Source organism: Rhinoderma darwinii, chromosome 3 (assembly GCF_050947455.1).
Source record: "Rhinoderma darwinii isolate aRhiDar2 chromosome 3, aRhiDar2.hap1, whole genome shotgun sequence".
Lineage (NCBI taxonomy): Eukaryota > Metazoa > Chordata > Amphibia > Anura > Rhinodermatidae > Rhinoderma > Rhinoderma darwinii.
This window is the reverse complement of record NC_134689.1, coordinates 417,486,847-417,505,524: the sequence shown is the minus strand read 5'-3', so window position 1 is coordinate 417,505,524 and position 18,678 is coordinate 417,486,847. Positions and strand designations below refer to the sequence as shown.

At 40.5% G+C, this 18,678-nt stretch overlaps 1 protein-coding gene across 1 annotated transcript; it reads right to left on the bottom strand.

The window, feature by feature from the left end:
* Positions 1–3,541: 3,541 nt before the first annotated feature.
* LOC142750582 (extracellular calcium-sensing receptor-like) lies at positions 3,542–17,219 on the bottom strand. Its single transcript, XM_075859579.1, has 7 exons — positions 17,063–17,219; positions 16,088–16,259; positions 10,541–10,832; positions 9,169–9,987; positions 7,157–7,384; positions 4,901–5,024; positions 3,542–4,470 (listed from the first exon to the last, which is right to left on the bottom strand). The coding sequence occupies exons 1-7, from the start codon at positions 17,217–17,219 to the stop codon at positions 3,542–3,544; spliced, it is 2,721 nt and encodes a 906-aa protein (XP_075715694.1).
* Positions 17,220–18,678: the final 1,459 nt, after the last annotated feature.

Genomic DNA, 18,678 nt, shown 5'->3' with positions numbered 1-18,678 from the left:
TTTAGTTTTGTAACTGTTGGTGCAATCTATTAGAGTGAATAAAAAATATTCACAGTTTGTCAGTTGTCAAATTAGAACACAAAATTGGTTTATACGCCGACGATGTCATTCTAACTCTATCAGATCGACATACCTCCTTGCCTTCAGCACTAGCTCTCCTACATAACTTTGGCACTTTATCTTATTATAAACTAAAAGGGGTTTGCCAGGGACACAAAATGTTTTAACTAATACTCTATGTAAATATTGAATAAAGTTCCTAATATACAGTCTGTATTAAATCTGAACACTTTCCTTCCTATACTCCCTACCTCTGCCCTGCCGGAAGTTCTGCTTTTCATCGGTGTCTTTTTTCTTTCGATACCATCTCGTACACGGGAGTTAGTATACACACAGGCCTGTGTCAATACCTCACTGACCTACGTAACGACGCAGGGCTGTTCTTTACTAATTATTCTACCCCCTCTGTGTGTCTATTGTCCCTCCCCACTAGTTCTCCCTCCCCTTTAGTTTATCCTGCCCACCTGCTTTATCTGAGGTGCGGTCACAGAATCATCTGACCGCACCTCAGATAATGTTATCCCCATCATCCCTAAATATATGCAATCTTCGTCATTGTTGATACCACCGCGGCAGGCAGATAGCAGGCACTGATGAAAATGGTGCCGCTATTGAAGCAGAAACAAAGAATAAATGAAGAGGATATTGAGGAGGCTGTGGACCAATAGGATGCCTCTATGCCCTGGTATAGTGCCAAGGGACTGGCGCAGGGCAAATGTGGTGCCTATTTTCAAAAAGGGCTCTAGGTCTTCCCCGGGTAATTATAGACCAGTAAGCTTAACATCCATCGTGGGGAAAATGTTTGAGGGGCTATTGAGGGACTATATACAGGATTATGTGACAATAAATAGCATTATAAGTGACAGCCAGCACGGTTTTACTAAGGACAGAAGTTGTCAAACTAACCTAATCTGTTTTTATGAAGAGGTGAGCAGAAGTCTAGACAGAGGGGCCGCTGTGGATTTAGTGTTTTTGGACTTTGCAAAGGCATTTGACACTGTCCCCCATAGACGCCTAATGGGTAAATTAAGGACTATAGGTTTCGAAAATATAGTTTGTAATTGGATTGAGAATTGGCTCAAGGACCGTATCCAGAGGGTTGTGGTCAATGATTCCTTCTCTGAATGGTCCCCGGTTATAAGTGGTGTACCCCAGGGTTCAGTGCTGGGACCACTATTATTCAACTTATTTATTAATGATATAGAGGAAGGGATTAATAGCACTATTTCTATTTTTGCAGATGACACCAAGCTATGTAATATAGTTCAGACTATGGAAGATGTTCATGAATTACAGGCAGATTTAAACAAACTAAGTGTTTGGGCGTCCACTTGGCAAATGAAGTTTAATGTAGATAAATGTAAAGTTATGCATCTTGGTACCAACAACCTGCATGCATCATATGTCCTAGGGGGAGCTACACTGGCGGATTCACTTGTTGAGAAGGATCTGGGTGTTCTTGTAAATCATAAACTCAATAACAGCATGCAGTGTCAATCAGCTGCTTCAAAGGCCAGCAGGATATTGTCGTGTATTAAAAGAGGCATGGACTCGCGGGACAGGGATGTAATAATGCCACTTTACAAAGCATTAGTGAGGCCTCATCTAGAATATGCAGTTCAGTTCTGGGCTCCAGTTCATAGAAAGGATGCCCTGGAGTTGGAAAAAATACAAAGAAGAGCAACGAAGCTAATAAGGGGCATGGAGAATTTAAGTTATGAGGAAAGATTGAAAGAATTAAACCTATTTAGCCTTGAAAAAAGAAGACTAAGGGGGGACATGATTAACTTATATAAATATATTAATGGCACATACAAAAAATATGGTGAAATCCTGTTCCTTGTAAAACCCCCTCAAAAAACAAGGGGGCACTCCCTCCGTCTGGAGAAAAAAAGGTTCAAGCTGCAGAGGCGACAAGGCTTCTTTACAGTGAGAACTGTGAATTTATGGAATAGTCTACCGCAGGAGCTGGTCACAGCAGGGACAGTAGATGGCTTTAAAAAAGGGTTAGATAATTTCCTAGAACAAAAAAATATTAGCTCCTATGTGTAGAAATTTTTCCTTCCCTTTTCCCTTCCCTTGGTTGAACTTGATGGACATGTGTCTTTTTTCAGCCGTACTAACTATGTAACTATATGTAACTATGTAACCGGGGACTTCTGACGTATACCCGGGTTTGAGGCATCCTATTGGTCCACAGCCTCCTCATAGTCCGCACCGTATCTGATTGGATAGTGTCACAGCCATAGTAACACTCCCCCTTGCCAGTACACTCCCCATTGACATTTCAGGGGGTTATTTAAATATTGGATGACAAATATAACGGTACCGATATCTAAATAACGGAGGAGGGTAGAATTTTTTTTTAAAGTGCCCCAGGTTTTGTGCAGCCCTGTCCATTACATGCTGCACATGTATGGGCAGGTGAAAGGTTCTCTTTAAGGTCATCCTTGTTCACTTTGGCATACAGGCTCTTCGGCTTTCAACTGTAATCTGATGTTCCAGATTAGATGTACCTCATAACTTTACACTATTGTTTATTGTGTATTTGCAACATATACTAGTTTGTCATTGTACTTCTTACTATGCACATTTTGTATCACTGTACATGTTATTTTTGTACACCGTTTTTTACTTTTCTAAAAATACCCCAAAAAATCATTCTGGAAAAAAAAACAGTAGTTGTACTTAACATTGTCATGATGATGTCCTCATTGATCCGATGGATATAGCACATGATTGTATTGCTTTTGTTGATCTGGCCTAACTCAGTGGATAGAGCTGTTTATGCATCTGTGCCCACATAACAGCTCTCTGTGCTATATACCCGATAGCTGTCGTGTTGGTGCCGATTTGACATGGGTCGTGCCACCATGGTCATATGGTGCCATCCCAACAAGCTGAACACATCGGTTACTACCCTGCTGATTGGTTGCCTTGATGCATTCGCAGTCATAGCTACAGGACAGCGTGGAGTGATGGATCCTCCAGCCCAGACGTCTTGAACTAGAAAGAGTAATTTTTATTGGTGAATATCGTTGGCATTCATTAAATAGTAGCATCCATACAAGACATACATGTGTAGACACAGACATATCTATTAATGATTTATTAAGATTGGCGTGAACTCTATTGCTTGTAAAAAAACGGCTACTGGTGGTTTATGGGGCACTAACAAAAAGATAATACAAGAATATGATGATGTCATCTCTATGCATTCCACCAGCAGAATAGTGAGTGCAGCTCTGAAGTATAATACAGGCTACAGTATCATACGAAACATAACAAATATTTAGAAATGAGTCAAAAAATATATTTTATTTTTTGGGGTCATTTTAGATAAAGATTTGCTTTTACTCTAGTCTTAAATTTTATATAATTTAACATTTACATCCCGAACAAGAAGTACAAAATAAGCCAATATTTACAAAAAAAAATCAGACACTGGACACAACCTGGTTATACCCAATGAAATGTCGATTCACATTCTGCAGGTCTTGCCCACAGAACATCTGTGTCTTCTCATTACATAGTCTTTACAGTTCCTATTAGGTCGAAACAGTATAATAAAACATTTTGGCAGAAACATACATATTAAGATAGCCCAGCTGGAGGCCATGATTGCAAATAGCTCCATTGCCACCGTATATTTTCCCTGGGCACTGAGGGAGGCAGGAATGAAGGACACCCATACACAAAGAAAGGCCAACATGCTGAATGTAATAAACTGGGCCTCATTGAAGCTGTCGGGAAGTCTCCGAACCAGGAAGGCCACTAAGAAGCTTATTGAAGCCAAGAGGAACAGATAACCCAACATGGTCCAGAAAGCGATGGATGATCCTTCATTACACTCGACGATAATGATTCCAGGGTTGGTATGAATGTTGTACTCCATGAAGGGAGGTCTAAGAGAAAGCCAACTAGTGCACAAGAGGAACTGAAATATGAAGCAGACAGATATTATAAAGTAAGAAACTCGAGTGTTGGTCCATTTCTTCATGTTACTTCTTGGCTTTATGCCCATGAATGCAAACAACACCATAATAGTTTTGGCCAAGATGCAAGATATACAGAGAACAAAGACCATGCCAAATGCGGCCTGCCTCAGGAGACATTTCTCAGGCTTGGGGTACCCAATGAAAAACAGAGAGCACAGAAAGCACAATGAGAGGGATCCTAGAAGAAGACAGCTTATAGAGTAGTTACTGGCCTTCACTATGGCGCTGGATTTATTCAATGTTAGAATCCGCAAAATTATATAAGGAACCAAAGAGGATACAATGTTAATAATTGTCAATATTGTCCCTAAGGGCTCCACGTAGGAAAGGTAATCTTCAGTCTTTGAGACACATTTTGTTTTCTGGAGATCCGGCCACTTGTCCCATGGACATTCAAAACACTCAAGAGCATCTGAAATACATAAAGCAATAGAAGCTAACATTGAAGAACTATCCATGTTTATTCCAAGAGCTGGAACAATATCTCCACGTACTTCCTGAAGACCATCAACAAGGAGATTAGCAGCTCTCGACAGATGATATTATTCTTGCTATGTGTCTCTAGTACTGTGAGTGCACAAGGGTGTACTGTTGTGAATAGTCTATAAGTTGGATTGACATAATAAATACTTTAATACTCATTATCCTTTAGTATTCATACACAATTAGAATAGCTTCAGGGATATTAACCAGTTAAGGACTGGACTATAATACAGACTGTAACTCAGGATTTGTACAACATTAATAATGCAATGCATTTACAAAGTGACTATACTTCTTGTTGTAAAGAAAGGCATTTGCGGGACTTTCTTTTAAATACACCCCACTGAAGGACAATTTACCTGTCTGATTGGAGACTTCACCCAGAGGACATGGGACACATTGGAAACAGCAGACGGGTTCTCTCATTCTGACGGTCTTTCGAAATCCCAAAGTGCAGCTCTTACTGCAAACTGACGGAGGAACCTAGAGGAAATTGTGTAGTGATAAGTTTCTTAGTCTATGAAGTAAGACAGTAATCCATAGTGTAAACACATAAGCATAGTCCCACACCAACTTACATGTTTTTTAGTAGACCATCATCATGACCATATATATTTAAGGTTATGTTCTCCTTTACACCCGTATCTTTATTGTTCCAATGCATCGAAAATAAAAATGAGGCAACTTTGCAAATAGTCTTGATGAAAAATATCCTACCCTTTTGTGTATACAGCTAATATGCACCCCTGTAATGTCGGGGTAGGGAGACAGACAGGTGAGCCCTAATCTACCCACCACTCAGTCCCTGCCTACTTGCACGGCCCATCCTAGGCGACGGCGTACAACTGGGCGACGGTCCATACGCTCAATATGTGCACGACAGACAAACAGACAAGAGTACACAGAAGCTAAGGGAAATGGGGCAGTTGCCCACGGCAACACCGTGAGCAACAAGAGTAGTCAACGAGCCGAGTCAAACCAGGAGTGTACGTGGTGCCAAATGCAGAGCAGGAGAGTAGTCGGTAAAGCCAGGGTCAATATGAAGCAGAGGTCAATAGGAAAAGCAGGAACAGCAGAGCCAGGAAGAAGAGAATCACAGGCAAAGAACAAGCAGACAATGAAGGTATAAGTAGACCAAGGGCGGGAGCTAGGACCTTCTGGCCAGGCTGTGATAGGTTCTCCCACTCCTGAGCCTATCAGCCTAAGTGGTAGCAGAACGAGTCACTCTAGCAGACCTAGGAACCGGTGCTGGCTGATTAACCACGGGTGTTAACACAGAAGCTGTGTCTGGCAAATCCTTTACAACCCCTTTGTCAAAATGGCTCAGCTCGCCTACATCTGTGTATGGTCTAAAGTCTTATATTAGCTAAATACACAATTAAAATGTGCAATCAACGGATCCTGACCTAAGGGGACTCAACCAACTCTAAGAACGGGAGTAACCCAATCCGTGATAACGGTGGGGGAGTCTCTACATATGCACAGTCACTTTCCATTAAGGTCAATGAGCGATATGGAAGCAGTCGAGTTTGACCCCCACTGATCAGACTTTTATGGCATATATAGTTGAAAGGTCTATGATGGCAAGACTTTATTAAAGTGGTATTCCACAGGATATGCCATAAATGTCTAAGTGGTATCAGGTCCCACCTCTAGGACTTGTAACTCTGTTTAGAATGGGACTTATGCTTGGAAAAGGGTATAAAAAAGAGGGAGAAAGGGCGCTCCTCTGACGTGATGTTGTATTTGCTCTTAAAATATATTTTTACGGTGAAGTTGTGCAGGATCATCAGCACAACTTGACTTAATTGCTCGTCTGGTAAACTATCCGGTACACTGTGCAAGCCTCGGGAGCGGACCCACGGTGGATGCCTCCAAGCCTGGAGTTTTCTCGACGTGGTCTTTTGATTTATTTTTCGGGATATAGATAAAAGGTCCTTGTTTCGGGCGCTTCTGTGTAGCAGGATTTTCGTTCACTCCAGACCCATTTTTTGATAAAAATATATTATATAAAAGGATAAAACATATGTGGGCTGCAACGCGTTTCAACACCGGATCGGTGTCTTCGTCAGGCAGATAAAAAGAGATATGCTATAGATGTATATATATATAGACATATATATATATATATCTATATATATATATATCTATATATATATATATATATATATATATATATATATACATCTATAGCATATCTCTTTTTTATCTGCTTGAAGAAGACGCCGGTCCGGCGTTGAAACGCGTTGCAGCCCACATATATTTTATCCTTTTATGTTTCACAGTTGTTACTCACGTCATGTGAAAATAAAAAATTGAATGGGACTTAGTGACCCCCTACTCGGCCTGGTGAGTTGACCACCAGGAATAAATAGGGAGGTATGCTGAGAATGAACGGAAGTTGAAGAAACAGCCAAGCAAGCGTTCCCACCTCTGGGACCCCTGTTCCCCATCTAGGTGCAGACTTATCAGACATTTATAGCATTTTCTGTAGATATGCCATAAAGATCTGAGATGGGAATACCTCCTTAATTATTGACACGAAAAATGAATTGAAATATTGAAGTACGATATACAGATACTTTATATCCAAAGCCTCATTATTCTAGGTGTACCTTTCTATCACCGTTGTCCCATAGGATAGCGCCTCTCTCGATTGTAAAGACTAAATTAGGATGAGTTGTGGTGTCATAACTGCCGACTTTGACTTGTTGCATGGCGCCTTCTGGGCTCAGCTGCCAGTTCACAATGTCGTAGACCGCAGGAGGGTCTCCATTCTTATCAAAGTAAAATTCTTTCCCATTACTCAACGTCACCCTCACCTTCTTCATATAATACAGGAGCTGGAAGGTGACAGCACAGGTTTTCATTTTAATCCCAATTATCCCCAACTAACATAGATATCTTGTACCAACAGCGTCAGACTGTGGTTCCTTGGGCTCACCAGAGGAGATGAGCGCCCACCATTAATTGTATCGTAATCTTTGTTATTATTGTACACACAGAACGTATAATCAAGAAGGTCTAATAGGTAATTTGGGATTCGGAACCAACTCATAAGTAATAGATCCTAGTTGCAAGTGATTGGCTCCAAATCATCTCCAAATTTTTAATATTAGCAGCAGGACTGCTGCTAATCAATGATTTCTGTTATCTGTTGGGGCAATGCCTTTGGTCTGAGTCTGGATTTGGTCATTGTTTAGCTTTGCCTGGTTGATTAGGATGAAGTACTTTTCTTGGGCCTATATATATTTCAGGCCTGTATTAATATGGTGCTGGTTATACTGTTTCTGGCATGTGCTAACGCTTTCCAGAATCTTTTGTGACTGAGGTCTGTTCTATATGTTTGTTGTACTGTGCAACCTGTTGGTCCTCTGAGAGATCTAGTTTTTGTATAGTGGTTTTATGTGTATCCTGGGAACAGTAGTTCTACTGGTTTTCTTGCCTTTCCTGTGCATTTGTTCTGCTGCCAAGCTGTTATCTTACCCTGCTGTGGGATAGTATTCAGATGGGGTCAATGAGTGCTGTAGTTCTTGTCCACTGTCTTTTTGTCTGCTAACTGCTTGCATGATATTTATCTACAATCCACTCCATGTATTCATTGTTACAATCTTCTACTACCTTCGATGTTTGGTACCACTCGTTCACTGGTGAGTTACTTGTGCCTTTTGTTTTATGTTTGTGTTGATGCGTTCTTCACCCTTGTGATAACGATTGTCTGTTTTTGCGGTTTTGAGCACTACCAGTGGCGTAACACAAATGGGGTTGTGTATTGCTGGACATTTGGGGCCCATTGTTGTGTCCTATCCCTGGTCTTCTTAAGGATCCCCTGGCATCCTAATTGGCCAGTCTTACCTTGTGGATCAACACTACCTGATAACAATTCAAATGATATGCAGTGCATCCCTTTAGTATTCATTTACACATGTAAAATGCATTATAAGTCACTGTGCCTCCACACAGCCCACATGCAATGCTGCCACTCTCTTATGCATCCAATCAATGGGAGTAGCTGAGTGAGACCCCCCCCCCCCCAGATAGGACTTTTATGGCATATATAGTTAATAAAATCTATGGTGGGGAACACCCACCAGGAGTAGGGACTCATTTGCCACTGCTAAATTCACACCAAAAGAGTTTCACATCTAGTAAGGTTGAGTTTCTCAGAATTCGGTTTGTCATTTGTTACAACTCTTGATAATATCAGAAGTTGTTAGGATACATTTATGCTTTTATTTTAGTCTTCTTGGTCTTATTTTAAAAATGATCATAATGGATTAATTGACATGATATGAAATATCTCTCCATTTTCTGTTCCACACAGGGCCGTAGCTATACTGTAGAGGCTGTAAAGGGTGTAGTGATAGCAGTCACACCTGAACCCTTGTTTTTGAGCGGTCTAACAGCTGTTCAAAAAGCATCTCTCTCTTTCTGGAAGCTCATCCATGCTTTACACGGAAAGTTGTTCATTGTTATCACCGGGGATTCCAGCAGTAACCTGTCTAACAATAAGGAACTGTCCAAAGCGAACAGCCCCTTTAAACCTAATAGGTGGGTCTCCATTGGCACTAAATAGATAGGATACTATCACTTTATTACTATAGTGGATGGAAACAAATACGATTACCTGCCATGGCTCGAAATTCTGAATATCTGCACAGTTTTTATTCAAAAAGGGTCCAGCTCCGTTGTTACAAGTCTGAAGGTCTATTAAAGCTTCCGCAAAGATATGCACTGCTGTGTAGACATTGTATGTGGTCCTGAGGTTAGAGACATCATTGTAGCTATTTTGGACGCTAGTTAGATCTTCTGTCCCTGTACATAGTCTGACAGCTTTTGTAATGTTTCCCATATCCAAAAATGTACAGTTGAAAATTTCCTCCCAGAACAACTTTATCCAGGTTTGTCGTAAATCATCAAAGGGATGGACCTTGTTTAGAAAGTGTTTAAACCCTGAAATCACCCCACTGTAGAGGGCTAAACCAATGGTTCCTGAAAAAACTGTAGCAAATTTTCCTGTGGAGTATAAGAAGGATGTTGACCAACCTTCACTCGCAACAAATATTTTCCCTCGGATCTTCTGTCTCAACATTTCTTCCGCTACCGGGATGAAGTCAAGTTCAGTGGAGAAGACAATGACCACCCCAACGGTGGATTCCTTAATGACTTTCACAATGTGTTGAGCGTTGCGGTCAGCTTGGCTTACCAGAATATATTCAGTGAATGCCACGCAAGCTCCAGCCTTCTCTATCTCATGTTTGACCAGCTGTATTCCCTGATGACCATAGTCATTGTCCACAGCCACTAGACCCACCCAGGTCCATCTGAAATAAAACACCAGTTTGGCAAGGCCTTGGGACTGAAATGCATCACTGGGTACAGTCCTGAAGAAGGAGGGGAACTTGTTTCTGTCACTCAGAAGTCGGCTCGTTGAGAAATGGCTGACCTAAATGCAATAAAACAATACTCTAGTAAGAAAGTTGAAAACTAGACCTTAAAGCGTATTCTCAAAGATCTAATACTAAATTTTGGGAATGTGTACTAGGGCCTACAATAACACTACAAGTTCCAGCATACCATGACTGTCTGCAGGTTTCATGTCGTTTTGCAACGTTTCCAGAGCTGAAGGGGGTCACATGTTGAAGACCGCTTTCCTGCTTATGATACACCCTTGAACTTGTTAAAAAACTGAACATGAAGATTCACAGTCCATCACTATAGAGATTCGGAGGGAAAGTTAAGATGTAGCCCACTGCTCCTGACATAGATTCAATCAGGAATATCACTGCATATTGAGAAAGATGGGCCTCACAGTGATTGGCTGCCTGGGAGAACTGACAGAGGGAGGGAAGAGGTGAAGCCTTGCATAGAGACACAGACTTCTGGTTATTTTATTGATTGGGAGACTGCGATATTTTCCCCATGAGAGCTTATATGGCTGACAGGAAGTAGCTGGCAGGAGCGGTTTGATAGCATGAGACGTAGTACATAATACTAACCTGTGGAAACCTAAGAAGCCCCAGAATATGAGCCAGTAAAAGTGAATTTGAGGAGACAGCTGCTCCGATGACACCACTGAGAGGGATATCCAATAGACAACGGTAGTTGGGGATAACTGTTCTGGTTCCTGTCAGTACTTGTAAAGTTCCTTCTAGGTCATAATGAAGAACATTACAGGAATCATAGACATGGTAGCCCAGAGTGATATTGAGGAGCATACTGGGATTGTTATTAATTTCTTCTATGGCGAAAATCAGTGCCTGGATCTGCTGATAGCTCTCAAGGTGAAACCTTCAGGATATGACATAAAAAAACAACAACATGTAAGTAAAAACAATAGGTGTCCACATAGAAGTGTGACAAAAACAAAAAGGTTCTTGGGTATGCCCCAGAAAAAAGGGACTGTTGTCCAGTATGATACTCTAGTATTTGATATGTATATGCCATTCAGCTTGTGATAAAAAAAAGAAGGTTCCTCTTCTACTCAAAATTTAGATCATATGCTCAATCTGACAAATGTGGTAAAAAATTAGCTTCTCTGATAAAAAAACACAAGTCTGCCACATTTATTTCAAAGATTAAAAACAAACAGAATAACTTGGTACATACGACAGACGAAATATCTAAAGTATTTAATACATACTATGAAGAACTATATAACTTAGATACCCAAAATGTCCAAGAAAAGGAAAGCACAATAAAAGAGGTCTTAGACGAGGTACACCTACCATGTATCAGCGAAACCCACAAAATAATACTTAACAAGCCATTTTCAACCCAAGAAATCGAGAACGCGATCAAAGCAAGTCCGAATGGGAAAAGCCCAGGACCAGACGTGTTCTCCAGTACTTATTACAAAAAGTTTAAAGACATCCTCATCCCCCATATGACTTATTACTTAAATAGCATAGATTCCTCCAATCCATTCCGTAAAGAATCTCTTACTGCTCACCTCACCTTGATCCCTAAAGAAGGCAAAGATGCCACACTCTGTAGCAATTACAGACCGATTTCATTAATTAATAATGACGTTAAAATCTATGCTAAAATAATTGCAAACAGACTACAACCCCTACTACCCTCTCTTATAAATCCTGAGCAAGTGGGTTTCACTCCCAACAGGGAAGCAAAAGACAACACCTTGAGAATAATTAATATTATACAATACGCTAAAAAACAAAATATACCGTTAGCTCTCCTATCAACAGACACAGAAAAAGCATTCGATAGGGTCAACTGGCAATTTTTTAAATTTACTCTTGTAAAGTTTGGTTTACCAGAAAATGTATTAGACAAAATTATGGCCTTGTACATCAACCCATCCGCTAGAATTAAAATTAACGGAGTCCTCTCACAGCCATTTCAAATTAGAAATGGAACAAGGCAAGGCTGTCCATTATCCCCCTTGTTATTCATTTTAACGATGGAAGTCTTAGCCCAAAGAATAAGAGAAAATGCAAAAATTAAAGGAATTTTATGCAATAAAACTGAACATAAAACCGCGACCTTCGCAGACGATATGCTCATTATTATGACAAATCCGAACACATCGCTTAAGATTCTGCTCAAGGAATTTGAACTGTTTGGGAAAATATCCAATTTTAAAATAAATAATTCAAAATCGGAACTCCTTAATATAAACGTGTGTACAAGAAATTGGACCTCATTATCTAAGATGTCCCCCTTCAAAAACACTTGCACTAGCATAAATTATCTAGGTATTAAGATAGATCCTGACTTGACAAAATTATTTGATCTGAACTACAAACCTCTGTTGGAAAAAATAGAAAAAGATCTTATAAATTGGAACTCAATACAAACCTCATGGTTCGGAAGAACTAATCTTGTGAAGATGATAATTCTACCCAAAGTCCTCTACTTTCTACAGACCCTCCCCATTAACATTCCCCACTCCTTTTTTAAAAACCTTAAACAAATAACAACAAAGTTTATTTGGCATTCAAAGGGATTGAGAGTCAAATATGACACCTTGACTAAACCTAGGAAAATGGGAGGGATTGGACTACCTGATTTTGAGAAGTATAGAGACGCAACCCATATCAACAGAGTCCTAGAACTATACTTTTATCCAAAACGCAAATTATGGACGAACATAGAACTGCATATGCTTAACCAAAAATTTGAAAGATATATGTGGATCACCCCCCACAATAGAATTCAATACAACACAATCGGAAACTCTCTGACAAATTTCACTCTACGGACTTGGCACAAACTTAACAAGAAAAACCTGATGGTCCCAAATATCTGTGAACTGACGCCTTTCTCATTTCTCATACCTAACAAATTCAGATCCTTGAAACAGACCATTTCTGATAATCCAACATTAGCTACCTTAGCGGTAAAACATTGAATTAAAAACAACAAAATTGTACACCAACTAACGGATCTGCCCGAGTTTAAGGATTCAAACTTAACCCCTTCACGACCACCCAACGTAGATTAACGGGTTGCAAAGCTGGTCGTTGTGCCTGCAGCCCGTTAATCCACGTGTGCTCCTAACAGAGCACACAGACGCTCCCCGCAGCCCGGCATCTCCCAGTACAGGCTGGTACTAGCAACCTTAGTACTGGGGGAAAACATCGGGTCGGATCACAGCGGTGATCCGAACCGATTAACCCCTTAATTGCGGCAGTCAATAGAGACCACCGCATTTAAGTTCTAATAGCAACATCGGCACCCCGCTACGCGATTGCGAGGGCCGATTGTTGCGGGGGGGGGGGGGGGCGATTGCTATGGCAAATGGAAGCCTAACAAAGGCTTCCTATCTGCCATTACGTTAGCCGATTAGGCCCCGCCTGGAGGCGGAGCCTGATCGGCTTGCTGTCAGTGAACAACTGACAGTTCTAATACATTGCACTACATGGGTAGTGCAATGTATTAGAACATCAAACAAACAGTTGGACCTTCAAGTCCCATAGTGGGACTAAAGAAAAGTGTAAAAAAAAAGTGTAAAAAAAGTAAAAATAAAAGCTGTAAAAATACAATAAAAGTTTCAAATAATAACACAAAACACAATTGCCCTTTTTCCTTTATCAAGTCATTTATTATTATTTATTAAAAATAATAAAGCCATACATATTTGGTATCGCTGCGACCGTAACGACCGTAACTATAAAAATATTATGTTATTTATTCCGCACAGTGAACGGCGTAAAAAAAAAATTCAAAAATACTGACATAATTGCTATTTTTTGGTCACTTTGTCTTCCAAAAATTGAAATAAAAAGTGATCAAAAAGTCGCATGTACCCAAAAATGGTACCTATAAAAACTATAACTCGTCTCGCTAAAAACAAGCCCTCATACAGCTCCGTCAACGAAAAAATTAAAACCGTTATGGCTCTCACAACACAAAATCCATTCTCTTTACAAAGGTTATTTTATTGTGCAAAAAGTTGTAAAACATAAAAAGTGCTATAAATTAGGTATCACCGGAATCTGACTGACCCGCAGAATAAAGCTAACATGTAATTTATAACGCATGGTGAACGCTGTATAAAAAGAATTTAAAAAATAATGTCAGAATTGCTGTTTTTTGGTCACCTTGCCTCCCAAAAAAAAAAGGATAACAAGCGATCAAAAAGTTGCATGTACCCCAAAATGGTACCAATAAAAGCTACAGCTCGTCCCGCAAAAAAACAGCCCTCATACCACTACGTCTATGAAAAAATAAAATTAGTTAAGGCTCCAATAAGCCAGGAAATAAAAATATGCAGTTGTGCCGGCCCGAGGGGAACATTTCTTCTGTTTCAAGTGGCAAATTATCAAGGCCCCTAAAATTAGGGAACCAGGAAGGGGAGGGCCCAAACATATCTGCTGGAAGTGAGGGCACCCGTATTATACCAGGACAACACTTTCCCAGCAAAATTCCCCAAACTTCAAAGGTGCCGAGTGCGGACCAAAAGGGGGATAAGTAAAGACCATTTATTAGTGCGACACCGGCCTGTGCAGAAAGGATTGTGTCACAGCATAACACACATCTATGGATTATTTTATTGTTTTTGTTTACCCCATTATTATACCACCTGACTATGCCCCTTATATACTCCGCCCGGCTTACATGTACCCCCACATTATAAACGGAAACACCAGTAAGACTCAATACAAGACTACTACAAGCAAAATCCACGCTCCAAAAGCCAAATGGCGCTACCTCCCTTCTGAACCCTACAGTGTGCCCAAACAGCAGTTTACTTCCACATATATGGCATCGCCATACCCGGTAGAACCGTTTTAACAATTTTTGGGGTGTGTGTCTCCAGTGGCACAAGCTGGGCGCCACATATTGTTATTATACACGTATTATGCCTGGGATTGTTATTGTACTGTACATTTACCCTACCGATACTCTTGTTATACATATTTTAAACTTGGTAATAATGTTATAGAAAAAGAGAAGAGAGGAAACCTACAGCTCACCAGTCCTGCGTCTTGCACCACACTTGGCTCGGATCTCCGCGACGGCCCATGGTGAATAGCATAAAGAAAAAGAAGGTACGATCCAGCGCTGTTTGGTGATTAAAAAGGAATCGATATTCCCACTTTTATTGGCATAGAAAAATAGATGAATGTAAAAGACACAGTATCGAGGTGGTTTCAAAATAGTAAGTATCAAAGCCTGGCCTTTTTAATCACCAAACAGCGCTGGGTCGTACCTTCTTTCTAATGATGATATACATGTATTATACTTGAAGCTTTTAGTATACATGCACTATACTGGTATCTCTTCGCACTACTGTTATACCAGCACTATATCTTGCACTTTTTTGGAAGTACAATCAACATAACATAACATTCATTGTGTTGTAGTCAGAGGTCTGGAGTAAAGTATGCAAAAGTAAAAAAAAAAAACTTCATATTACATAACATTAAAACATGAGGGTAATATTAATATTACATATGTTTTATACTAGAGAAAGTAACTGTTAGTGATGCCTCGAGCTGAGTTTGTCATGTGGTGTAACTTGTGGTCGTAGCACTGTGTTATCACTGGTTTTACATAGGACTATAAATAAAACTATTACATAATCTTAAATTACTAATTCATCACAGTACACAATAGAAAGCCTAATGACAAAGTCAACACTGCTACATCTATATATAATTTCAATAAGAGCCAAAATTGGAAACGGTCGGGATATTATTGGTGTTCTAATCCATCCAGTCTTCATACGGGCAGGGAATAAATCTAGCACTATGTTTTTAGAGTACCCGGAGATACTTAATCTGCTGCATTATCTTAACAATGCAAAAAAAATAAAATCCATCCTGAAAGTGTCAATTCAGTTCTAGTACATACATACAAATGTAGCAGAGCCGAGTTTATAATTATACTTTTAAGAGCTTTCAACAGATTTACCAGCAGTCACATGAAAACCAAAAGCAACACATTATTATATCGCAAAAACTTCAACCAATTTTCAAATTTAGCCCCATGATTCATTAATCATATTTCTTGTAATCCATGAGAGAAGAAATGCGATACCCCCCTCCCCCACCCCCCATTATCAATATCCTACTTACATTGTACACATGGTCTTTGGAGGTCTCCGGTCAAATGAAACTTTTTGATAGATTCTGTCCAGATGAAGCGGTATGATGACCCCGATCATGATGTCACCGGGTTGGGTCATCTCTTCCAGTTCGGAGGTTGACGTCAGTTTGCATCGGTCTTTATCGAATGTGAAGGAAGAAACTGGATTGGGATGAAACAGAACCAGAGCCCAAAAAAATCTGCAAATTCTCTTCATTTTTAGCTGCAAAGAGAATTTGATAAACCTACGTCAGCGATTGTAGTGATGTAGCAGAACTTAGTGCGTCATTTGGCACTACTTGTTATAATATAATAGAAAATTTCCACAGGCAAACTTGTTGATCTGCTTTTACAGGGTTTTCCTGCTTTCGACAACTTCTTTAAGAAGGCTGAAGACCACCGAGTGGGATCACAGGATCAAAACCTCCTCCTCGATTAGCCAGAGCAGATGGCTACTACAAAAAGTGTCAGTCTTACCAGGAAGACCATTGGCACCCATGCTTGGTACAGAAATGTATGGATTTCAATGGACCTGCTCAGTGAATAGTGATTGTCTAAAGTGGACAACCCCTTTAAGGCAGATTTCAGATAACTGTTGTATGGCCACATTTGAACATCCATATTACAGCAGCAAGACCCAGACCTCCAGAGGTTCTTATAAACTTAAACCTCTATAGGGTTCTATGGTGATCTAAGTCAGACACAGGAGACCCATAGAAGGTCCTTGAGCCGGTAATACAGATGTTAAAATGCGGACATATTACGGCCCTCTGAATCTGGCCAAGCTCAGAGGGCTATCATCATACACAACAATAGACAATTCATCCAAAATCTGAGCTTCATTGTCTAGCTGGTGCAGATGTGTTTTTTTTAGATCATTGCCAAGTTTCCAAAGAAGTTGGGTTGAGTCAAATTCAAAGATGGATGGTCCAAAATGCCCTTCTGGCCCATAGTTTAGTGGTTACCTTTGTGGAACACAATAGTGAATGTCAAGTTCTGTCCAATGTGAAGGTTCCTCAGAAACTTCAGAGGTGGGTACATGGGTCTCGGAGACACTGATAGAGATGGTTGTCTGGATGAAGATGTCTTCTGGAGGCGGAGTGAGGATAAGATGTGTCTCATGTCTCTTCTTTTCTTCCTATAGCTTATACAGTATTCATGTTAGACTTTATAGAGATCGTTCACTGATAATTATAGCATCCTTAACACTCGATTTTCTGGCACCAGGTATATCATAAGTGTGTTTTACCCATAATTATACTTCAAAAGGAGTTAAGAGAAAAATTAAATCAATTACTTTGTAGTTAAGATGTCACAAGGGCAATATAATTGGAGAACATGTTATGGGATGAGACCTGAGGGACAGGAAAACATAATTACAGGTACATTACAATGATATCTAGACTCATATGTGCACCAGGTAGACTATCTTCAGTGCTTACAACCTTGACCTGGTGGTAGAAATATCAGTGTGTACATTTGTAATGGCACATTCTACAGATGTAGGAGTGCCAAGTTTGTAGTTTGGCGCAATATGATGTGAGTGGCATCAATTGACCTCTCTATGAGAGGATCCACGTCTCCGATGTGAATTCTAACAATGAATATTATGAATGAAAAGATTAAAGTGGTCAAACGTCCTATGGTTATCATTAACGGGGTCCACCACTTGTGACCCATTCTATGGGCCAGAACAAAAAGCCAAATTCCAAAGGCGCCATGTAATACTGCTTATCCACTACAGCGGTCCTTGTTTGAAGCGGATTCCCCAGTAAAGTTAGTTGCTTGCTGGTGGTGTCGGGAGTGGGCTCCCATATGGTAGGTGTTGTCTGTGAATAGACAACCCCTTTAAAGGCATGGAATCGCCCGAAAAACATGTTTTTTTTTTAAAATTTAAACATTTAGTGTGTGGGTGATTAAACATTGTTCAAATTTTTTTTATTTTTTTCGCGAGTCAGGAAATATTATAAATTTTTTCTAATTTATAATACTACCCATTTTTGGTCACTAGATGGAGCTAGTTCCCAAAATTGCAGCATTGCAACATTGGGTTAAAAGCTCTCGCTCTAGTGAGCTCTCAGCATCCCCCCCTCCTTTATCCTGGCTAGTGCCGGGATAAACGAGGGGTTTGAAAGGTTTAACCTCCTACACTGTGTGTCGCCATTTTTTGAGGTAACCCACAGTGTAGTAGGTTTACATACAGTAGTAAACACACACAAACACTAACATACATTGAAATCTCTTACCTGCTCCTGCCGCCGCGGCTCCCTCCGGCCCGTCCGCTCCCTTTGCTGCCGCTGTTCCATGTGCACAAGTCCGGAAGCCGCGACCGGAAGTAGTAATATTACTGTCCGGCCGCGACTTCCGGTCCACAGGAAAATGGCGCCGGACGGCGCCAATTTCGAATAGGACTGTGTGGGAGCGGCGCATGCGCAGTTCCCACACAGACGCCGTACACGGACGTGAATGGGACGGGAGCCGTTCACAGTCCCTATGGGACTGTGGCTGCCGTATTCCATGTCTGTGTGTGTCGTTAATCGACACACACAGTAATGGAAACAAAAATGGCAGCCCCCATAGA